The sequence below is a fragment of the Salmo salar genome, chromosome 20, assembly GCF_965601325.2.
Source record: "Salmo salar chromosome 20, fSalSal1, whole genome shotgun sequence".
Classification (NCBI taxonomy): domain Eukaryota; kingdom Metazoa; phylum Chordata; class Actinopteri; order Salmoniformes; family Salmonidae; genus Salmo; species Salmo salar.
The window spans coordinates 16,185,044-16,210,091 of NC_138310.1; the positions used below are offsets into that span (position 1 = coordinate 16,185,044).

The 25,048-nt window shown below is 40.8% G+C and overlaps 1 protein-coding gene across 1 annotated transcript; it reads right to left on the bottom strand.

Moving 5' to 3' along the window:
- Nucleotides 1-4,607, bottom strand: ela3l (elastase 3 like). The gene is made up of 8 exons (XM_014161084.3): nt 4,528-4,607; nt 4,160-4,248; nt 3,833-3,930; nt 3,526-3,654; nt 3,074-3,210; nt 2,715-2,860; nt 432-584; nt 1-68 (listed from the first exon to the last, which is right to left on the bottom strand). The coding sequence occupies exons 1-8, from the start codon at nt 4,565-4,567 to the stop codon at nt 51-53; spliced, it is 810 nt and encodes a 269-aa protein (XP_014016559.1). The 5' UTR covers nt 4,568-4,607; the 3' UTR covers nt 1-50.
- Nucleotides 4,608-25,048: the final 20,441 nt, after the last annotated feature.

Consider the following 25,048-nt stretch of genomic DNA (forward strand, 5'->3'; position numbering starts at 1 on the left):
TTTTGCTGAGTCCTTTTTTTATTGGACTCAATTCCCCATTCTGCTCCACTTTAGTTGCTCATCATAGCCTGAGAAAATAGACAGACAGAACAGGACAAGTCATTGGTGACATTTCCAGAAAAGGTTTTCCCTCATCATCAGCATCCTGGAAAAACCTTGTAGCTCACGTTTGGTGATTTCATTTTTTATATATACATCAGTTGAAAGAAGTCATTCCCCTCCATGTTCTGTAAAAGTTCCATGACTCTAGGACTAAACAACTCATTCTGTTAATACCATTTGAAAATAAACATTTTTTGTTGTTGCAATGTCTGAAAAGTTGACATTATTGAGATGTACGTTTTTTCCAGAATGCCGACGTCATGCTAATTAACACTGTAATGATGTGTGTGAACCTTAGCTCTGTGAGTAATGTGTACATGTCCTTTTACCTGGTCGATCCAGTCATTGAAGTTGGAGACGCGGGTGAAGACGGTGGGCTTCTTCACGTAGTTGCAGCCCAGACCAGAAACAAAGCTGGCAATACCATGGACCTCCCATACTCCCTCTGGGTTCTTGCAGTTCAGGGGCCCACCAGAGTCACCCTATAGGAGAAGAAGAGGGAAGGGATTTAATACTTAACCAAAGACATGCAACAAGGCATAAATATTCACCCCCCTTGGATTTCTTCACATTTTATTGTGTTACACAGTGGGATTAAAATTGATTAAATTGTCAATATGAGTCAATGATCTCACAATATACTTTGTAAATGGAAGAAAAATGTATACATGAATCAATACGTTAGAAACACCTTTGGCAGTGATTACAGCTGAGAGTCTCCTTGACTAAGTCTCTAAGAACTTTGCACATCTGGATTGTGCAATATTTGCCCATTATTCTTTTCACAATTCTTCAAGCTCTGTCAAGGTGTTGGGGATCATGGCTAGACAGCAATTTTCAAGTCTTGTCATAGATTTTCAAGCAGATTTAAGTCAAAACTGTAACTTGGCCATTGACTGTCTTCTTGGTAAGCAACTCCAATATAGATTTGGCCTTTAGGTTATTGTCCTGCTGTTTGAGGAATTAATCTCCCAGTGTCTAGTGTAAAACAGACTGAAAGAGGTTTTTCTCTAGGATTTCACCTGTGCTTAGCTCCATTCTGAAAAACTCCCCAGTCTTTGCCGATGACAAGCATACCCATACCATGATGCAGCCACCCCCATGCTTGAAAATAAGGAGGCAGTAACTCAGTGATGTGTTGTGTTGGATTTGCCCCAAAGATAAAACGTTGCATTTAGGACAAAAAGTATATTCCTTTGCAATGTAGTTTTGAAATATTACTTTAGTGTCTTGTTGCATACAAGATGCGTATTGTAGTTATTACATTTCTATGAATTGGTAAACATTTGTAAAATGTTATTTTCACTTTGACATTATGGAGTATTTTGTGTAGATCAATTTCAATGCCACTTTGTAAATCAACAAAATGTGAGAAAAAAAATCCAATGTGTGTAAATACTTATGATAATCACTGTATAGACTCCCTATGCATTTATTTGGATATTAAACATTTAATTAAAATAAAAATGATGTGGGGCTTGGTGTCCACTCAATTGACCACATGAGTGGTCAGCGGCTCGATGGGAGGGTTGCCGCACCCAAGGGCTAGGGGTGTTGAGAAAGATACATCGATTTGAACACTGAAGGTAAAAATAGTATCTCTATGCAAGCATTTTGGATATGAAATTAAATATTTCATATGAGGTGACAGTACAGAATGTAACCTTTATTAGAGAGTATTTTCATACATATGTTTTAGAGTTTAGAGATGAAAGCATTATATGTATCTAGTCCCCCTATTTGAAGGTGTCATAAGTATTCACTTAAAGTGTATTAAAGTAGTCAGAAGTTGTAGTATTTAGTCCCACATTCCAAGCTTGTGACTCTACGAACTTGTTGGATGCATTTGCATTTTGTTTTGTTTTGTTTTGTTATGTTATGCCCAAAATAATTAATGGTAAATCATGTATTGTGTCATTTTGAAGTCGCTTGTATTGTAAATAACAATAGAATTAGTTTCTGAAATCTACTACGTTAATGTGGATGCTACCATAGTTACGGACAATCATGAATGAATTGTGAATAATGATGAGCGAGAAAGAGACAACATAATCCGAAACACAACCACAACAAACTGCAAATGCATCCAACAAGTTTGTAGTCACAAGCTTGATGTAGTCATTGCGTCCTATGAATATGGGACCAATTTTTTGAGTACTTTAACTCACTCTATGTGAATTTGTCCAAATACAAATGGGGGGACTAGATACTGTACAGAAAGTGCTTTCATTTCTAAACGATGGAAAAGATATGTATGAAAATACTATAAATTAAAAGGTGAAATCCGGTACTATCGCCTCATATGAAGTATTTCCTCTCAAATTCAAAATTCTGGAGTATAGAGCCAAATTAAAACTTTTAGCTTCACTGTACAAAAAAATATGTAGAGGAGTGAATGTAATTCACTAATGTGTTACTCTCACACACCCACAACACAAACACTAACAGTAACACATAAACACTCACATGTACACAGGCACGCACACACACACACATAAACAAACAAACAAACAAAAAATACGCTCATGCACAAACACATATCACACACAATACATACTCTCTGTTTCTCTGTCTTTCTCTCTCTGCCTCTCACACCCCCCAGGGGTACTCACGTTGCAGCCAGCAACAATGCCATCTCCTCCGGCACACACCATGGTGGTCCTGAGAGCGATGCCCCACCAGTCGGGCTTGGAGCAGGTGGCGTGGTCCACCACGGGCATCAGAGCCTGCTGCAGGTTATCAGCAATGGGGCCTCCGGCTAAAACACACACACATGTCACAGTGTAGCTAGTTACCCTACAGGAACACACATGAAAGGGATCATCACACACACACACACACACACACACACACACACACACACACACACACACACACACACACACACACACACACACACACACACACACACACACACACACACACACACACACACACACACACACACACACACACACACACACAGGCTTACTGTAGACTCTTCCCCAGCCAGTGATGTAACAGGGGTACTGGTTGTCCAGCACAGTGCCAGCAGCAGGGATACAGCCAAGCTGCACATGGTCAGTCAGGGTCACATGCTCAGACAACTTGATCAGGGCAATGTCATTTCTGGTCAATCAGAGACAGAGGAGGAACACAGAGAGAGAGACGGTTGTAGAAGGAAAGGATAGACAGGTGATGCCACTGAAAGTCAGCCCAGTTTATATTGTGATGTACTGCTAGTATATAAGGCTACTCAGAATGCTCTACATATCCAGTGTTGTTTAGGTAAAGACAAAAAAAAAAAGCTTTGCTTTCTTCCATTCGGTGCTGATGATACAACCCTTAGCAACCCATCAGATCTTTATTGTCAATATCTGTTTTCTTAGTGTAGCATTCAAGGTTTGTTGTGCTAGCCTGTCTATTTGTGGGCCGTACTCTTACCCAAAGGCCACAAAGATGGGGTTCCACTTCTCATGGACAACAAGCTTCTCAGGGATGATGGCCTGGGAGCCTTCCTCAGTCTCAACCAGGTTGTGCTTTCCAACGAACACTCTGTAGGACAGGCTGGGGCTGGGAGGGTTGGAGAAGGTTGAATGCTCAGTGATCACAGCATATATGAGCCGAAAGCTATGTCCGTGTGTGTGTGTGTGTGTGTGTGTGTGTGTGTGTGTGTGTGTGTGTGTGTGCACGAAGGTCTTCTTTGGATGTGCGTATTTGCGTGTAAATGTGAATGTGTAGCCTCTCTTACTTGATACAGTGCGCAGCGGTCATGACCCAGTTGGAGGCAATCAGAGATCCACCACAGGTGTGTCTCCACTCACCGTCCCTCTCATACTGCAGAGAGATCTGGAGAGAAAGAAAAAAAATGAAAGAAAGAGATTAAAAAAGAAAGAAAGAAAGTATAAAAGAAAGAAAGAGAGAGAGTGAGAAATACTGAGGTTGGATAGAACGAGTTACTCATACAGATACATAAGATGTGTGAAGAACGACCTATGGTGAAAAGTGACTTATATAAATGCAATCCAGTATTATAATCATTGTACATAGGGAGTGGGAGATAAGGGTGTCAGTGTACCTGCCAGGGCCAGCTGTGGGGCTTGGCGTCCACTCCATTGACCACACGGGTGGTCAGAGGCTCAATAGGAGGGGTGCCGCACCCGAAGGCTAGGGGGGCAGACAGAGAGACAATCAGGGTCAGGTCTTTCTCTCTAACTCAGAAGTCACCAACTCCGGTCCTGGAGAGCTACAGTGCACGTTATTGTTAAAGCCCAGCACAAGCATATCTGCTTCAGCTGATTAACAAATTATAGTCGCCAGTCTGGACTAATAGTTGAATCAAGTGCGTCAGTGTTGTGCTCGAGCAAAAGCCTGCACACCCTTCAGCTTTCCAGGATTGCAGTTGGAGTCTGTCTGATGTCCACACACATAGAGGCTGACACTTACCGCAAGCGATGAGCACTGAGGCCAGAACAATGGGAATCATGTTAATTGATACGCCGTCTGCTTGGCGACAGCATGACACATCCTACTTTAAACCCTAGTCCTCAGGGACGCCCCGCCCATCTTGATTACACACACTTTCTCATTGGTCCTCCATGACCGCTGTGGATGACAGAGAAGAAATTAGAAACTGCCAACCAATGGTTGGGGGGCCTGATCGCCGGCAGACTGCGACAACAGGTGTGTTTCCTAGAACAATTCACATGGCCTTCACCTTACTTTCCACTCACCTTTCACCAATGTATGTGTATTTCTACATTTCTCAGATACACTAGAATCTGGATATAAACTATAAGTAATAGAGCTTCACATAGTTCCTAACATATTGCCCAGTCCTACTCAGTACTGAGAAAGGGAGTGAACAATGCCACAGTCTCTGAACCCATAGACCACAAACTCTTCCTCTGGATTGGCCCAGTGAGTTACATATGATCCATGGGAATTCAGCACCTGTACCAATGTTGTGTAAGACAGTTCGAGAGTAACCTGTAGTTTACAGAATAAACCCCACTTATGGCAGTTATTAAGCCAAATATTTATTAGTATTACACATATGCAAATATTATGCATATTGCATGTCAGACATGGATGAAAAGTCCCCTGGTGATTTGAAAGACATGGCTATGGCAAAGAGCCGAGGACGGTACAACAGAAGAAAAATAAATCCTCATTAATTTGATTTACGCACATGAATATATTATACTATTCAATCAATGTTTTAATATGTTGGGGTAGGGGGTTTCACTTCAAAGATGATTGTTGACACATCCATTTATTCTTACAGCACTTATTATCGTGTATTCTGGTAAAGAGTCCAGAGAGAGGGTCACAAACATCTGATTCATGGTTTATACATATGGCAAAGGCTGTTTGTGTGTGTTTGTGTGCATGTGCGTGTGTGTCTGTGTGCGTGTGTGTGCATGCAGAAGCAGAAGTGTGTAACCAAAGAAGACATTGTGTGAACATTCAGTGCTACGGTAGGTTCCACTGACTTCCATCGCATGCTCAATACTCTCATCAACTATAGATTTTTGGGCTAGTGGTTAGCTAGTGGTTAGAGCGTTGGACTAGTAACCGAAAGGTTGCAAGTTCAAATCCCCGAGCTGACAAGGTACAAATCTGTTGTTCTGCCCCTGAACAGGCAGTTAACCCGCTGTCATTGAAAATGAGAATTTGTTCTTAACTGACTTGCCTAGTTAAATAAAGATAAAAAAATATATAGGCCTACTGGCAAAGAATCTGATCTCCACACCAACAAATCTGTGATTGTTCATATACCTATAACACGTTATAAAACAGGTGGGTCTTATGCTGATTGGTAAATACTGCATTCCAGCCAGTGTCTGGAGATTCATAACCAACTTGTTGTTATTGAACCAAGTCATATTTGCTTGTTTAGCATTAGCTCTGGGATAAGAGGCAACACTTGTTCAGGTGTTCTAAAGACAATTGTTTCATAATTGTTTGTTCAGAATGTTTATGTAATGTCAAAATGTGCAGTGCTCTATGTCCTGTTGTTGCACAGTATATTTCACATGTTTTAAGAATTACGCTTTAAACGATCATGCACTGTTTGTAACGGAAAACGGTTTGTGTCTGTTATGAAATGAACTATAACTGCAGTGTCATCCAGTGGCTGGTGTATGTGTCATAATTCCTGCAGCGACATTATACTTTGTTACTCAATCATGACTAACCTAATCCTCCAGATAAGGTGTGTAGCCTGTGGTAGAGTAACTGACTGCTAACTCTAAGTCCTGTTAATTGCTATGACATAAACCTGTCATAAAAGTCAGTGAAAGGTTCAGTCACAGTTCACCAGCAGCTCTACTGGGGTGGTTCCAGTGTAAAACTGGGGGGTTGTTTATGGAGGCTAAACTTAAAGGGATAGTTTGAGATTTTGGCATTTAAGCCCTTTTTTTCTAGTTACCCAGAGTCAGATGAACTCATGGATACCATTTGAATGTCTCTGCGTGCTGTTTGAAGGAAGTTGAAGGTAGTTTCTGTATGCTAGCTGATCGCATAGACTTCCAGTCATTGCGCTACAGCTAATAAGTTGCTCCAGAAAAACTACCTTCAACTTCCGCCAAAATGCACGCAGAGACAAAAATTGTATCTCTTTAAATCAAAAAGACCAAGGCACTTTTATCAGAGAGTTGCAGTTAAAACACCTGTATTGAATTGGCATCTCTATGTAGTCAAGTTAAAAACAAGGCAAACAAATTGTCTGTGTGTGTTTTTTATCAGAGCCGGGACGTGTCAGAGACAGTGTCAGCCACAGTGTTAGAGGGTGGCCTCAGCACAGTTCCACGGTTCAAAGGTCGTCAGTGACTCCCCTCTCTCTTATACTGTTTAAATCCCAGTCACTCAGTGTGCGTAGAAGCATACACAGGAAAACTGGCATGGTGGTGTCCGACTCTTCATCGTAGTGGCCTATGTCTAAATTCTAGTTAGTCTGTGTCTTCCTATAGCAAAGCCACGTGAAAAATTGCAGCCCAGCCATAAGCAGCACAAAAGAAACTCAACGAAGACAATGGTGAAGTCATCGCATACAGTATGTATGTGTGTTTGTGTGTAGCATGCAGATGTAACCCATCGTGCAATGACGTCACAGTTTCTGAGACCTGAAGTAGTATAGACTTCAGGACAGAATGTTGATGTGAACACAAGATCAAACCCCGTGTGTGTTGATTGACTGGTTGGATTACCTATTTCTTCCAGCAAACAAGTAAAAATGTAATCTATGATGTGTGATATCTGAAAGTAGAACATTTGTCTTCTCTCATCATGGCAGCATCTAAGAAGAAATGCTCCTTGGTCACGGGGCTGGAGGGCATTGGCCCCCTGGTGTGTTCTGTTGAGGAGAACCCCAAGCCCACCACCACGGTGATCAAGGGTAATATCCTGGATCCTGTGGAATGGACCTAGAAAGTTTGAGTTTGGCAAAGACAAGTATAAAATAAACTTACACTCAAGACATACAGTGCACAGTACACACACACACACAAAAGGAACATGGTGCACGCACAAAGACGCTTACGCCCATATACATACTTGTATGTGGAGCACACACACCAAATACAAACCCATTTGTCTTTGTCTCTCTCCTCAGCTAGAACCACTGGTTTGATGGCATGGCCTTAATGCACCACTTCCACATCCGTGACGGTGAGGTGACCTACAGCATCCGCTTCCTGCACAGCGACTCCTACGTGCGTGGTTCTGAGAAAGATTTCATCGTGGTGTGTGAGTTTAGAACCATGGTTATGCCTGACTGCTGCAAGAACATCTTTGCTTGATTCTTTTCCCAATTCAAGATTCCCAGTAAGTGACTTAAGAGCTGTGTACCTCTGTGTGCAGTAGGGGAGAGTGGGGTAAGTTAAATTGTGTTAGAGAAATAAAGATAGACTTGGTTTTAAAAATGTTGTGGTAATATTTCATTCAGTACAGACATTTTCTTAATCTGACCCGCGGCTCAAATTGTGGGAAGAGACTACTTTTTTTTGGACAAGCTACGTTTTCAAAATTGTAATGTTTAAATTAATTCTGATTATTTCCAGGGATACACAACATCCTGAAATATATGTAGATATGTTTATTGGAAATAATACTATATTTCCCTTGATGGAGTGATGATGAATGTAAAAGAATTGCTCACCCCACTCTCCCCTACATTCCCCATTTTTCTGGTTGTGGCTTGCGGCCTTGATGAGTGCTGTTGACTGTATGTATTGTCTTGCTCACAGGTTGGGCGGCCACTGGGCAGTTAGGTATGACTCCTTTGGGTTTCCATGAAAAGTGGGGGGAAAAAAACGCAGCTCATCTGTGGTAGGCTACGTGAATAACGAGATACTCTTCCACCTGTAATAATTGATTTGGATTTATAAGTTTACAGTTGAAGGTGCTTCACTCAACTCTGACTCATGCCCCACCACCACAGAGTTTAGTTTTACCTGTTGTTGTCTTAGCTGATTAGCTGTTGTTGTCTTACCCGTTGTTGTCTTAGCTAGCTCTCCCAATCAACACCCGTGACTGCTTTATGCCTCGCTTTATGTCTCTCTCTAATGTCAATATGCCTTATATACAGTTGTTTAGGATAGTTATTGTTTTAGTTTACTGAGGAGCCCCTAGTCCCACTCAACATGCCTCAGATACCTCTTTTGTCCCACCTCCCACACATGCGGTGACCTCACCCAGCATAACTAATGCGTCCAGAGATGCAACCTCTCTTATCATCACTCAATGCCTAGGTTTACCTCCACTGTACCCGCACCCTACCATACCCCTGTCTGTACATTATGCCCTGAATCTATCCTACCACGCCCTGAAATCAGCTCCTTTTATTCTCTGTCCCCAAAGCACTAGACGACCAGTTTTGATAGCCTTTAGCTATCAGTCTTTCTCTTCTTCTTTCACTGTAACAGCCTCACCCTCTACTTCTGTTTACTGCTCTTAAACGCTAGTAAAACTAAATGCATGCTTTCAACCGATCACTGCCCACACCTCCCCGCCCGACCGACTAGCATCACTACTCTGGACGGTTCTGACTTAGAATAGTCTTTCTCTTCTTCTTTCACTGTAACAGCCTCACCCTTTACTTCTGTTTACTGCTCTTAAACGCTAGTAAAACTAAATGCATGCTTTCAACCGATCGCTGCCCACACCTGCCCGCCCGACTAGCATCACTTCTCTGGACGGTTCTGACTTAGAATATGTGGACAACTACAAACACCTAGGTGTCTGGCTAGACTGTAAACTCTCCTTCCAGACTCATATTAAACATCTCCAATCCAAAATGAAATCTTGAATCGGCTTCCTGTTTCGCAACAAAGCCTCCTTCACTCACGCCGCCAAACATACCCTCGTAAAACTGACTATCCTACCGATCCTTGACTTCGGTGATGTCATCTACAAAATAGCCTCCAACACTCTACTCAGCAACTGGATGAGGTCTATCACAGTGCCATCCGTTTTGTCAACAAAGCCCCATATACCACTCACCACTGCGACCTGTATTCTCTCGTTGGCAGGCCCTCGCTACATAGTCGTTGCCCGACCCATCTATAAGTCTATGCTAGGTAAAGCTCCGCCTTATCTCAGCTCACTGGTCACGATAACAACACCCACCTGTAGCACGTGCTCCAGCAGGTATATCTCACTGGTCATCCCCAAAGCCAACACCTTGTTTGGCCACCTTTCCTTCCTGTTCTCTGCCGCCAATGACTGGAACAAATTGCAAAAATCGCTGAAGTTGGAGACTTATATCTCCCTCACTAACTTTAAACATCAGCTATCTGAGCAGCTAACCGATCGCTGCAGCTGTACACAGCCCATCTGTAAATAGCCCATCCAATCTACCTACCTCATCCCCATATTGTTTTTATTAACTTTTTTTGCTCTTTTGCACACAAGTATTTCTACTTGCACATCATCATCTGTACATCTATCACTCCAGTGTTCATTTTCTAAATTGTAATTACTTCGCTACTATGGCCTATTTATTGCCTTACCTCCTCACACCATTTGCACACTCTGTGCGGGCTGTCATGTGCTTTTACTGAGGAGTGGCTTCCGTCTGGCCACTCTACCATAAAGGCCTGATTGGTGGAGTGCTGCAGAGATGGTTGTCCTTCTGGAAGTTTCTCTCATCTCCACAGAGGAACTCTAGAGCTCTGTCGAGTTCTTGGTTACCTCCCTGACCAAGGCCCTTCTCCCCCAATTGCTCAGTTTGGCCAGGAAGCCAGCTCTAGGAAGAGTCTTGGTGGTTCCAAACTACTTTCCTTTAAGAATGATGTAGGTCATTGTGTTCTTGGGGATCTTCAATGCTGCTGATTTTTTTTGCTACCCTTCCCCAGATCTGTGCCTTGAAACAATCCTGTCTCAGAGCGCTACGAACAATACCTTCAACTTCATTGCTTGGTTTTTGCTTTGACATGCACTGTCAACTGCGGGACCTTATATAGACAGGTGTGTACCTATCCAAATCATGTCCAATCAATTGAATTTACCACAGGTGGACTCCAATCAAGTTGTAGAAACATCTCAAGAATGACCAATGGAAACAGGATGCACCTGAGCTAAATTTCGAGTCTCATAGCAAAGGGACTGAATATTTATGTAAATATGTTTTTTATTTTTTTAAACATTTGCTAAAAGTTCTAAAAACCTGTTAATGCAAGTTTTTACATTGTGCAGTATTTATACATAATAATAAGAGTCTAGTAGCAGCAGTTGTGATGTGTGTAGCAAGAATATATATGTGTGTGCATATCTATCTATCTATCTATCTATCTATCTATCTATCATCTATCTATCTATCTATCTATCTATCTATCTATCTATCTATCTATCTATCTATCTATCTATCTATCTATCTATCTATCTATCTGTCTGTTTAATTTAGTCACTTGATTTAATGACAATAATAATAATATTATTAATAATCATCTCAATAATCACTATTATAATGTATGATAGTAACTTTTGACAAGTTGATTGGTAATGTAAATTCACACTCTACTGGCCATGTGTCTCACCCCAGGATTTTTCTACAACATCATCCGTGTGCCTCAAACTGGGGCTGATGAGAAGGGAGAAGGGGAGGACTAGGCTGATTTCAGTGGAGCTCAGGTCCTCAGCGCCTGACTCCAGGACACCACCCTAATTCCACAGCTTCGGTCAGTATTTATCCATCTCCTCCCTTCCCCTTCCCTTTATTTTTTCTCTTATGCTTCATTCTCTCTCTACAACAGTGGTGGTGAATATTAATGACTGGTTCTCGCTCTCCTCACTTCTTTCTTTACTACTGCAGCTAAAACATCTCCAGGATGCCTGTATTCTCTATGTCACTGTCTCTGACTGTTTCTCTAATTCAGCACTGGTTAGAGTAGGTTTAAGTGTTTGTGTGCTCTATGCACTTACAGTATGTGACCGACCAGCTCTTGTAGCAAAATTTGAAATTGTGTTTCTTTACACTGAATAAAAGTAGAGACTCAGAGCTACAAAATGGTATTTCATACACTACAGTTGAGGAACAATGGGAAAGTAATTTTGCTTTGAAAGTTGATAAACTTGTAAACTCACTTTTATGGCCCTTTAATGCTTTGGTACTACTATTGGAGAGCCTTTCCTTGTCTACACCCATTCGGCATCGCTCACACCCTCTTAAGCTTTAGCCCCAACCATCTTTTTAAGGGTTGATCAGAATGTACTAACAACAGCAGTCAAGCACCCAAACTAACTTGCTAGCTTCTTCCAGACATCTAAGTGAGAGAAAAGCTCACTGAACATTACTCGCCATAGCAGGGCTGGTTAGGCTGTTATGTTATCCAGAGCGTTGGTGACTGAAATTGTGCTGTCAGATTGTCCGTTTGAAAATGCAGTGCGTTTCGCATTCAGAGCGCACACCGGACGCTATGGCCGATGAGTAGGGTTGATCCGAACGGCAGTCAAGCACCCAAGCTAACTGGCTAACATTGGCGAACTTGCAAGCTACTTCCAGACACATAATGAGAGAACACCCCACTCTGACCATTTTATTCGCCCTAGCAGAGCTGGCTGTTTTCATGTTATCCAGAGCGTTGGTGACTAACTGTGCTAATGGCAACAATTGAATTACACTTTTTTGCCTACGTTTACTGGCCATATTCAACGGGTGTTGAACGTTTGTAAATTCATCATTGTTCTGTGCTCTCTGGCACACTCAGATAAGAGTGCTCTGAAATCGGAGTAGATGGCCAGACTGAATTTACGAACGCACCCGAAATGGTTACTTGCATAGTGGAGTCTTTTGTTAAGACATGAAGCTAGCTAGCTAGGTAAACAATGAACCATAATCCCAACTCATGATGTTACTAACCTGCATGAATCTGCAGGTAGCTAACCAACCAGGTTTAATGTTAGCTAGCTAACATCAGGCTATAACTAGCTTAGCAAATGGCTCTGAGATACGAATAATGAGGTCATACACATAACATTAGCTAGCGAGCCAGCCAGCTAACATTAGCTAGCTAGCTAGGTAAACAATGAACCAAAATCACAACTCATTACGTTACTACCCTGCATGAATCTTGCACGCTAATGAGATTTCTTTTTTCTTTGTACTTGAGATGCTATTGATCCCACACGACTGAGATACATCCTACCCCTGAAGGCGACTAATGACACACCTCGTGACCAAAACCTTGTCACTCAACCTTTCTGTCAAGCAACTGCAGAAAACACTGTGTGTGTGTGTTTGTGTTTGTGTTTGACTGACATTTTTATACCATTGTCTGTCTTATACCAAACTAAGGATTGTTGCTCTAAGAGGGGAAGCAAAGCACTCAAGCACAATTGGAAATGAACCTGCAACCCCTTTAGTCATCATACCATAATCATCATACCATAAATGGCTAACTCTGTCTGTTAACGCTAAGGCATTGTGACGCATGTTCTGGTTGATGAAAAGAAAAGGTGATGTGTTTGTTGCCATGTCTACCTGACATACAGTATACTGTAATCACTTGGATCTCTGATGAAGAGTTGCTCCAGTACTGTGACCTGGAGTTCCCATAGATCAACTATGCCCACTACAATGTGCGTCCATACCGCGTCCATCCTGCTACTACTATGAATATTAATCTAGAGACCGAGAAACGTACTGTTGTGTCAAATTTTTAAGGGCGTAATGCATTTACATTTTCTTTGTATAGGCGTGGTGCCACCCTGTTCGGTTCCCATCTGAGCCTGTGTTTGTTCCTGCACCCAAAACAACAGAGGAGCACGATGGTGTGGTCATGTCTATCATCATAACACCCAGAACAGTAAACAACAACAAAAACTGAACAAAAACAAAAATGAATATTCACCATTAATAAACGACCTAAGACATAACATTGTACAAACCTCTCTATATTTCTGTTTCCAGGAGAAAAGCATTTTCCTGCTGGATCTGGATGCCAAGACCTTCTGAGCTGGGCAGAGGTTCCATTCAACATTCCATATGGAACTCATGGAGTTTTTAATGAAATGGGCTGAAAATGCAAACCTCACAACCCTTACAGCATTCTGCTTATGAAATTACTCCAGCCATGGATGTCTCTTCTGATGCTGTTAAGATAACATCTCTAACTGCTGAAGTGCTCTTGGACCCTTCACGGCACAGCCAGGGGAGGAAGGGGCCAGAGTTGAACCCGATCGAACATCTCTGGAGAGACCTGAAAATAGAGAAGAATGGGAGACTCCCCATATACTTGTGTGCCAAGCTCGTAGCGTCATACCCAAGAAGACTCAAGGTTGTAATCACTGCCAAAGGTACTTCAACAAAGAACCGAGTAAAGGGTCTGAATACTTATGTAAATGTGATATTTCTAAAAACCTGCTTTTGCTTTGTCATTATGGGGTATGATGTGTAGATTTATGAGGGATTAAACATTTTTTTTTAGACTAAGGCTTTAATGTAACAAAATGTGGAAAAAGTCAAGAGCTGTCTTTGAATACTCATACTAACCGCACTAACCGTAATATTTGTGATGTGAATTGATTATATAGTATGCTTATTGGTCATAGTATGGATATAGTTAGTATGCCAAAAGTTCCCGGGTGTCGTACTAAATTCTCCAAAATACGAAGTATTCATGCAGTAGACACTACTTCCATGCTTTTACAGCCCATAATGCAATTCTTTCCGAAAATGGGCATGGCTTCACAACCTTTTCAGATTTGAAGAAAATGATGGAAAATATGCAGCCGAAGTGTGACGAAAGAGGATAGAAATACATTGCTTTAACTAATTATGAAAAATTTTAAGAAAATGTTGAACACTGTAATAAAGTAAGGAATTTTCATATAAGTGACACATTATGTTGGTTGACAATTTGTTAGCTACGCTATCCTTCCAAACCGCATAGCATTACAGCAGTAGGTATCAGGATAAGGTAAGACCCAGATGCAGACTATGTCGAAGTAACAATGTTAATTACTGCAACAGAGGCAAAGGTACAGGACGGCAGGCAGGCTCAGGGTCACACAACCGAAATCGTAAAATGTTTCGCTAGTCATTTGATATGCTAACAAGCTAGCAAGAGGTTGCATAGCAACAACATCAACTTCCGGTAGACAGGCAAAGCTCTACCGTTCTTTTACAGTATACTAAAATGAACTAATAGTATATAGCCCATAAAGATCTCCCCACGGCACGAGACCGAGGACAGGAAGGATGGAAGAGCGTGAGCAAGCCAGTGACTCAGCCCCCGTAACAGGGTCAGAGGCAGAGAATCCCAGTGGAGATATGGGAGCCGACCAGGCAGAGACAGCAAGGGTGGTTCGTCCCTCCAGTGCCTTGCCATTCACCTTCACACCCCTGGGCCAGACTACACTCAATCATAGGGCCTACTGATGAGATGAGTCTTCAGTAAAGACTTAAAGGTTGAGACCGAGTCTGCATCTCTCACATAGATAGGCAGACCATTCCATAAAAATGTTGCTCTATAGGAGAAAACCCTGCCTCTAGCTGTTTGCTTAGAAATTCTAGGAACAATAAGGAGGCCTGCGCCTTGTGACCGTAGCGTACTTGTAGGTATAAACGACAGAACCAAATTGGAGATATAGGTAGGAGCAAGTCCATGTAATGCTTTGTAGGTTAGCAGTAAGCGCTATTGTTAGCAAGTGCTATTGAATAGAGCTCGAACTATCAATAGTAAGTTGAGAGCCCCGACTGAGGTCGGGGGCCACCTAGAGGACGCGGGGCTCTAAATGGTTGCTTATGTCGCTTAGTGGCTAAGCCTGGCCCTGTTCGACTGAGGTCATCTGTTTTCTCATAGACTGAAAAATATTAAATTGTTACCCTAGAATTGGAGAATGCATTGCAATTGAACCTTCGCTAAGCCCCACACTCCTTGGTTACTGTTAACCTCGGACAACATTTTCCTGGGAACCACATTTATCAACTGGCGAAATCCCCTCACAAAGATCTCAAACTGTGTTTTTAATATATAAGTACAATAAAATAAAATAAATCCTTGTTAATTAGGAGACTGTTGGGTATGTTGCGGTGGACTGTCAATACAATTGCTTCATGGGAACCTGGTAAAAATATGTTTCTAGTATGGCTACTAACCACTTTTAGAGCTAACTAGTGCTCTCAAATATTATCCTGATGTCGACAGCAGGTGAGAGTTGTATTCATAACATGGGTAACTTAGCTAGCTAACATACATTTTGAGAAAACAAGTCATATTAAAATCTGTCAAGGTATAGCGGACAGTATTTTCGATTTCGGATGAAAAGCGTGCCCAGAGTAAACGGCCTAATACTCTGGCCCAGAGTCAAATATTTGCATATTATTAGTAGATTTGGATAGAAAACACTCTGAAGTTTCTAAAACTGTTTGAATGGTGTCTGTGAGTATAACAGAACTCATACGGCAGGCAAAAACCTGAGAAAAATACAACCAGGAAATGAAAATCTGGTGCCTGTAGTTTTTTCAAGTCATTGCCAATCGAACACACAGTGAGTTAGGGTTAATTTTGCACTTCCTAAGGCTTCCACTAGATGTCAACAGTCTTTAGAAAGTTGTTTGAGGCGTCTATGATGAACAGAGACCGAACAAGAAGGCTGGGAAGTTTGTGACCCAGGGAAGGACATCAGTTCTTTGGCGTGCATTCACGTGAGGAGGTAGCTCTGTTCCAAAACGTTTTTCAAGAAAATGGAATCGTCCGGTTGGAATATTACTGAATTTTCACGTTCTAAAGGCCCTAAAGATTGATGCTTTACAACATTTGACATGTTTGAACGAAAGTAAACAGAACTTTTTTTGACTTTTCGTCGTGACATTTTCCTCGCGCGTCCTACATTTTGAGTAGCTTACTGAACGCGCAAACAACATGGAGTTATTTGGAAATAAATTATGAACTTTATCGAACAAAACAACATTTATTGTGGACCTGGGATTCCTGGAAGTGCCTTCTGATGAAGATTATTAACCTCTATGGGCTAGGTGGGACGCTAGCGTGCCACCCGTGGTGCACTCCATCAACAGCAGGTGCATTTCAAGAGTGGCAAATTTGAATCCAAATAAATGTCAAAATTCAAATTTTTCAAACATACAACTATTTTACACCCTTTGAAAGATAAACATCTCCTTAATCTAACCACGTTTTACGATTTCAAAAAGGTTTTACGGCGAAAGCATAAATTTAGAGTATGTTAGGACAGTACATTTACAAGAGTTGTGTGTAATGTTTTGTCGATTCAAAGACAGGGTCACCAAAACCATAAAACCAGCTAAAATGATGCACTAACCTTTTACAATCTCCATCAGATGACACTCCTAGGACATTATGTTAGACAATGCATGCATTTTTAGTTCTATCAAGTTCATATTTATATCCAAAAACAGCGTTTTACTATGGCATTGATGTTGAGGAAATCGTTTCCCTCCAATAACCGGCAGTCAAGTTAGCGTCACAAATTAAATAATTAAAATTAGAAAACATTGGTAAAATATTATATTGTCATTTAAAGAATTATAGATTTACATCTCTTGAACGCAATCAACTTGCCAGATTTAAAAATAACCTTACTGGGAAATCACACTTTGCAATAATCTGAGCACTGCGCCCAGAAAAATACGCGTTGCGATACAGACTAGACGTCATGTTGGGGAGATCTAAAATCGAAAATACTATGTAAATAATCCATTACCTTTGATTCTCTTCATCAGATGTCACTTCCAGGTATCACAGGTCCATAACGAATGTAGTTTTGTTCAAAAAAGCTCATCATTTATGTCCAAAAATCTCCGTCTTGTTAGCACATGATCTAAGCCAGCCGGACTTCTCGTCATGAACGAGGGGAAAAAATATATTTACGTTCGTTCAAACATGTCAAACGTTGTATAGCATAAATCATTAGGGCCTTTTTTAACCAGAACATGAATAATATTCAAGGTGGACGAATGCATACTCTTTTATAACGTATTGGAACGAGGGTACCCAACATGAACTCGCGCGCCAGGTGTCTAATGGGACATCATCGTTCCATGGCTCTTGTTCGGTCAGATCTCCCTCCAGAAGACTCAAAACACTTTGTAAAGGCTGGTGACATCTAGTGGAAGCAATAGGAAGTGCCAAAATATTCCTCAGCCCCTGTGCTTTTCAATGGGATAGGTTTAAAGGTAATACAACACATCAGGAATCCACTTCCTGTCAGAAAATGTCTCAGGGTTTTGCCTGCCAAATGAGTTCTGTTATACTCACAGACACCATTCAAACAGTTTTAGAAACTTTAGAGTGTTTTCTATCCATATATAATAAGTATATGCATATTCTAGTTACTGGGTAGGATTAGTAACCAGATTAAATCGGGTACATTTTTTTTATCCAGACGTGCAAATGCTGCCCCCTAGCCCTAACAGGATAACCAAATATACTCTATACTGGTCAGGACGTGACACATAAATAGCATTAGAAATATTTACTTACCTTTATTGTAGTTTGGTCAGGACGTGGCAGAGGGTAGTTGTTGTATGTATTATGGGGTTTGTCACTGGTCTATGTCTGTGTTTCTATGTCTAGTTGATTGGGGTTGGACTCTCAATTGAAGGCAGGTGTATTGAGTTGCCTTTGATTGGGAGTCCTATATAGTAGGGTGTGTTTGTCTTTGTTTTTCGTGGGTAGTTGTTTGAGAGCACTGCTTTTTGTTGAGCCTGCTTTCACTGTTTCATGTCGTTAGTTTGTTTATTGTTTTCTTCCGTGGTGTTCGCATTATTTTATAAATAAATATGTTGAGCACGAAACCCGCTGCGCCTTGGTCCCATTCTCTCTACGACGACAAGCGTGACATTATGCATTTAGATGACTCCAAAATGGCGGGTATCTGTAATTGCCTGATGTATTTTTCTGAGCGCAGTACTCAGATTATTGCAAAGTGTGCTTTCCCAGTAAAGTTATTTTGAAATCTGTCAATGCGGTTGCATTCAGGAGATGTTAATCTATACATTTTCTGAACGTCACGCGCCAATGTAAAATGCTGTTTTTAGATATAAATATGAACTTGATAGAAAAAATGCATGTATTGTCTAACATAATGTCCTAGGAGTGTCATCTGATGAAGATTGTCAAAGGTCAGTGCATCATTTTAGCTGTTTTTCTGCTTTTGGTGACGCTTGTCCTTGCATTGAAAATGGCTGTGTGTAATTTTTTGTCTATGTACTGTCCTAACATAATCTAACTTTATGCTTTCGCCGTAAAGCCTCCAACATGGTTGGATTAAGGAGATGTTTATCTATAAAATGGTGTAAAATAGTTGTATGTTTGAGAAATTTGAATTATGACATTTTGTTGTTTTGTTGTTTTCGAATTTGGCGCTCTGATTTTTCACTGGCTGCACGGTGGGTGGGACGCTAGCGTCCCACTAGCCTCAAAAAGTTAAGTGGCTAGCTAGCTAGATAGCAATAGCAACATTGGGTGGTCAATGAGACTGAGAGCTAGCTAACCAGCTGAGGTTGCAAACAATGTAACTAAATACTCCAACAGGCTCTGCATTTCCGGAGTCACAGTAGGTAGCATTTACCCCTGGTGCACTGTTCAATTATTAGGCCATTTAAACAATGTATTTTTTGAAGAAAACTTAGTTTTGCCAGGCCCTCACTGTCTTTCATGCGTTTGAAACGTGAGCTTGTCCGAGGTGTCGGATACGAAGATAGTTGCTATTCATTGGAGCGCTGCGATTGGTTGCCCTAAGTTCTGGGGCAGGGCTTGGGGAAGGGTCAAATTGATTTATACTCTGAGTCGTTATTCACGTCATTAACAAGTAGTCCCCTGAACAATGGCCACCATGGGGGAATACAATTGCCTTTCGCTATTTGCGCCCATCTAGATTTACATAGTTATTTATTCTAAACAAAAAACTATTTGGGGTTCTCCTACCCTTACAATGTTGGTTTGATTATTGCTTGAACAGTCGTGTCATGACGTTGGCCTGTGGGTAAGGTTTATGACCCCCCCCCCCCCCCCCCCCATAAATACCTTTCTCTCTTCCCCTCTCTGAATCTACTGAAGGACCTGAATAGCCTGTGTTAAATATAGAGAGTCTGGGAACATCAAACAAATGGGGAAAGGTACCACATATTTTGTTAATAAAAACAGTTGGAAATATGCTTGGGAATGTAATGAGTATGTATGTCAGTTCGGTTGTCATCTGAGACATTATGACTGATGACAGGACGACATAAACTGTATCTGAGAAAGTATACGCCCTCTAGTTATCAGAGTCACATGGAATTGTTATGCAATTGAAATGTTTGATATTGAAAATGTTTGTTAGGAGATGAAATGTAATTTTAGCTTCCGAATGAGAGATTTGGGTTTTCATAAGGAAAGTGCCCTGCTCGATCAGTAGCCCAACCCTGTGAAGAGACAGGGGTTATAAACGATGAAACACCTCCTTCCCCCTCTCCACTATATAATCCTTTGACGAAAAGATAACCAGGTGGTTCCAGTACGGGAGGTCTGCAGCCCCTACATTAGAAGGACACACATGTCAAGTACAGAACTAAGCCAACCTCGGCGTGAGCTCTGGTATGAACTGGTATGAACTGGTATGAACTTTGAGCTTATTCACTACAGAAGTGCTACTTCCTAGCCGTTGAGTTAGCAGTGGCCGCTGCTAACGTGGGTTAGGAAAGGACGGACGACGGATCCAGTCTAACAACCAGACGAAGATACCACCACGTATCCAATGGACCACCATTGACATTCTTCCGAAAACAGGGAGATCTGTTGGCCAACCCGGCCAGCATCTACGACCAATCTACCGAAGCGCAGCTCAGAGTAAATATTTATTGCATTTTCCTTTTCCAAATGGGCGGTAATTTAGAATGCATAAGATAATGTATTTACGATAGCATAGCTGCTGTTTCTGTGTTCCTAAATCTTCCCGCTCTTTCATTCAAGCCCAACCCCCTTTCCTTTGTGTAACTAGCTTTCATACATGTTCCGTCCACCAGGACGTTTTCTGTATGACATCATTGTATTCTGTGTATTTGTAATTCTGTGTGATTAGTTAGGTATTTAGTAAATAAATAATTAAACCCAATTTTGTATTGCTGATTCAACTTGTTAGCCAGGGTTCGTGAAGATAGCCAAGAATTTACAACTTTCATTATGAGACTGAAAATAAGACAAGGGTTAATATTGACTGCTATCGAGGTAAAATATTACTAAGTATTTTAAGAGTTTATTCGGAAGATAACAGCTCTATAAACGTTCTTCCGTGGTGCCCCGACTTTCTAGTTAATTACATTTACATGATTAGCTTAATCAGGTAATATTAATTACAGAGAAATCATTTTATAAGTTAGCATGTCATATCACTTAATCCGGCATAGCCAAAGACACGACAGTCGTTAAGATTATATTTGTTTAAGATCTTTGTAAAATACCCTTTTTGGATGCAGTAGTTGTTAGCTAGAATGCTAACGCTCATTGACATAGGCTCTAGCAAAGTTCACTAAAAGGCATTTTTACTGGTTGAAGTTTAAGTGTTTTTTAAGTATATTGCACTTGACTGGTGATGATGACACAAACATTATATTATGCAGGACAGTCATACTAGCCTTACAGTCCAATTATAATCCAAAAGTAGTGTGAAAGCCACTCATAAACAAGATGTAAATGGTGGCTTTTTTTCTTGACGGTCTATGAGAAATCCCCTGTGTTGTGAATACCGACTCGGACTATATATAACATAACTATATTCTGTTCTCAATACTTTGTAATTCTCATTGTCAAAGTCATAATGTAGCTGCTAGCTGGTCACTGGAGGGAATGTAGTCCACCAGGTTGCACATGTATTAGTGAGAGTCGGAAGCCTTAAAGAGCAGTCCAAGTATCAAATCGCGGTCTATTCAATTGTATTTTCCAGTCAAGCAAGGTCTCCCTAGGTTGCTTATTAATTACCCTATAATACCTGATCTAATCAGTCATGCATAACTTCTCTGTGTACTCCAAAATTCAAATTAATTAGTAGTTTATCCAAAGGGCAGGAACATTGGTGTGATTGGCCATCAGGGACCTCCTATATCGACCTTGAATAAATTTGGCACTAATTTGTGTATAGCAAAATGGTTGGATTTTGTAAACAATAATACATTTGATCATCTTTTTCAGATCACATTTTTAAAGGACGGTTTAGGGGCCAAGTTTCAAAGATGATACATCATCTCCATGTTCGCTTTATATTACTCACACTTCGTGGTGGAGAAACGTTGGAGAAAAACAACTCATTCTTGTACTCAGATTAATTTATGGCAGGAGTGTGAAACTCAATTCCTGGAGGGCTGTCACGTCCTGACCAGTATAAGGGTTATTTGTTATTGTAGTTTGGTCAGGACGTGGCAGAGGGTATTTTGTTTATGTGGTTCGGGGTGGTGTTTTATGTAGTAGGGTGTTTGATTTATTATTTCCGGGGTTTTGGTCTATGTTCTATGTTTTGTAATTCTATGTTCTTTCTGGTTTATTGTATGTCTATGTTTAGGTTGATGGGGGGTTGGACTCTCAATTGGAGGCAGGTGCTTTCTCGTTGCCTCTGATTGAGAGTCCTATATATGGGTAATTGTTTGGTTTAGTGTTGTGGGAGATTGTTTCTTGTTTTGCATGTGTGAGCCTGACAAGACTGTTTTGTTGTTCGTGAGTTCTTCTTTTGTTATTTTGGTGTTTTCTTGGTTTAAAATAAATACAAGATGAGCATCCACATTCCTGCTGCATTTTGGTCCTCCATTCCAGACGACAACCGTTACAAGGGCCAAGTGTCTGCTGGTTTTCGTTATTTCTGTTTAATGTTTGTACTGTAAGACAATATTTTCCATCCCATATACAATTTCACCGCTTTCTTTAATACATTTCACTGCTTTCTTTAATAAATCACATTGCAACATTTCCAGTAAATTGATCTGCAAACTACAAATTAACAAAACTGATTATTTTCACAACCAGCCTATTGCAAGTATTTTTGAAGGGTAATAACATATTTTCTTCATTTGGATCTATGCTTGGGTCTCACAGGCTTAATTAATAAATCAAGAAAAAAGGGAAGACTGAAAACCAACAGACACTCTGCCCTCCAGGAATTGAGATTGACTCCCCTGATTTATGGTCTGTATAGTGCCTATCCTAGTCTTATTGTGGGAAAGCTAGCCTATGAGTCTGGTATATGAGGCAACATCCCAGTATGACTCTGCTTTCTCTCAAATTTTACATGCTAATCACTGCAGATACTTTGCGATGCTACATTGGAGCCATTATATACGGTACCCATGGAGAGAGCCTTGGTAGACCATATCAACCTCAACAAACTCCCACTAAGGAGGCTGATAACCTGTCAGAGCACTGCATGAAAAGGATGTATGTGTGCAGGATTATCATAGAAATTGATCATTTATGGTGAAAAAGAGAATCCCCAATTTTGGGGCTAAATCACTGATTTGCAATTTAGGGCTAATACCATACACTCTTAGTAAAAAGGGTTCCAAAGGTGATCCTCAGCTGTCCCCATAGGATACCTTTTTTGGTTCCAGGTAGAAACCTTTTTGGTTTCAGGTAAGGTAAACCCCTTTTGGGTTCCATGTAGAACCCTCTGTGGAATAGGTTCGGCAAAAAAAAAGAAGGTTATTCAAAGGGTTCTCCTTTGGGGACAACTAGGGTTGCAAAGGGTCGGAAACTTTCCTGGAAATTTTCTATGGGAAGTAACCTCTCTGTGGTATGTGGGACGGTAGCGTCCCACCTCGCCAACAGCCAGTGAAATAGCAGAGCGCCAAATTCAAAACAACAAAAATCTCATAATTCAAATTTCTGACACGTACAAGTATTATACACCATTTTAAAGAGAATCCAACCACAGTGTCTGATTTCAAAAAGGCTTTACGGCGAAAGCATAGCATTAGATTATGTTAGGATAGCACCTAGACAAGAAAAACCACATAGCCATTTTCCAAGCAAGGAGAGGCATCACAAAAACCAGAAATACAGCTAAAATGAATCACTAACCTTTGATGATCTTCATCAGATGGCACTCATAGGACTTCATGTTACACAATACATGTATGTTTTGCTCGATAACGTTAATATTTATATCCAAAAAAAACATTTTACATTGGTGTGTAATGTTCAGAAATGTTTTGCCTCCAAAACTCCCGGTGAATGAGCACATCAATATACAGAAATACTCATCATAAACTTTGATAAAAGATACAAGTGTTATGCACAGAATTATAGATAAACTTCTCCTTAATGCAACCGCTGTGTCAGATTTCATAAAAGCTTTACGGCGAAAGCAAACTTTGCAATAATCAGAGTACAGCGCTCAGACATCAAAACAAGCCATACAGATACCCGCCATTTTGGAGTCAACAGAAGTCACAAATAGCATTATAAATATTCACTTACCTTTGATGATCTTCATCGGAATGCAATCCCAGGAATCCCAGTTCCACAATAAATGTTTGTTTTGTTTCGATAAAGTCCATATTAATGTCCAAATACCTCCTTTTTGTTTGCGCGTTCAGTCAAGTAATCCAAATGCAAAGTGCTCGCGCAGTAAGTTCAGACGAAAAGTCAAAAAAGTTCTATTACAGTTCGAAGAAACATGTCAAACGATGTATAGAATCAATCTTTAGGATGTTTTTATCATAAATCTTCCATAATATTCCAACTGGACGATTCCTTTGTCTTCAGAAATGAAAAGGAACACACCTAACTCTCACGGGAGCGCGCATGATTGAGCTCATGTCATTTTCTCAGTCATCTGATTCCAAGAGCTCTTATTCTCACCCCATTCACAGTAGAAGCATGAAACAACGTTCTAAAGACTGTTGACATCTAGTGGAAGTCTTAGGAAGTGCAAAATGACCCCACAGACACTGTATATTAGATAGGCAATCACTTGAAAAACTACAAACCTCAGATTTCCACACTTCCTGGTTGGATTTTTTTCTCAGGTTTTTGCCTGCCATAAGAGTTCTGTTATACTCACAGACATCATTCAAACAGTTTTAGAACCTTCAGAGTGTTTTCTATCCAAATCTACTAATAATATGCATACCTTAGCTTCTGGGCCTGAGTAGCAGGCAGTTTACTACGGTCACGCTTTTCATCCGGATGTCAAAATACTGCCCCCTACCCAAGAGAGGTTTTAAGCCTGGGAATTTTGGGAATTTTTCTTAAATTCATCAAAAAGTTAGCTGATAACAGTGAACCTTTTTTGTGGGATACACAAGGCAATTCGAATGGCAATTCTTGTGTCATATTTTGACAATCCCCAATTCAATGGAATTGCAACCCTCTGCATGCACAGTGCATTCTTCCATCATTTGTGCAGTGCTCTCTTCCATCACATGTCCAGCTGATTCTCAAGATCTTGCATACTAATGAGATGCTATTGAGCCCACACTACTACACTGTCTGAGCCAAGGACTACATGCTTTCTG

Excerpts from the sequence above, each read along its gene's own strand:
- ela3l (XM_014161084.3), bottom strand. The coding sequence starts at position 4,567 with ATGATTCCCATTGTTCTGGCCTCAGTGCTCATCGCTTGCG. Across the intron at positions 3,211-3,525 it reads CCCATCTTTGTGGCCTTTGG|AAATGACATTGCCCTGATCA; the intron begins GTAAGAGTACGG and ends CTGATTGACCAG. Across the intron at positions 2,861-3,073 it reads TGGCTGGGGAAGAGTCTACA|CCGGAGGCCCCATTGCTGAT; the intron begins GTAAGCCTGTGT and ends TGTGTGTTTTAG.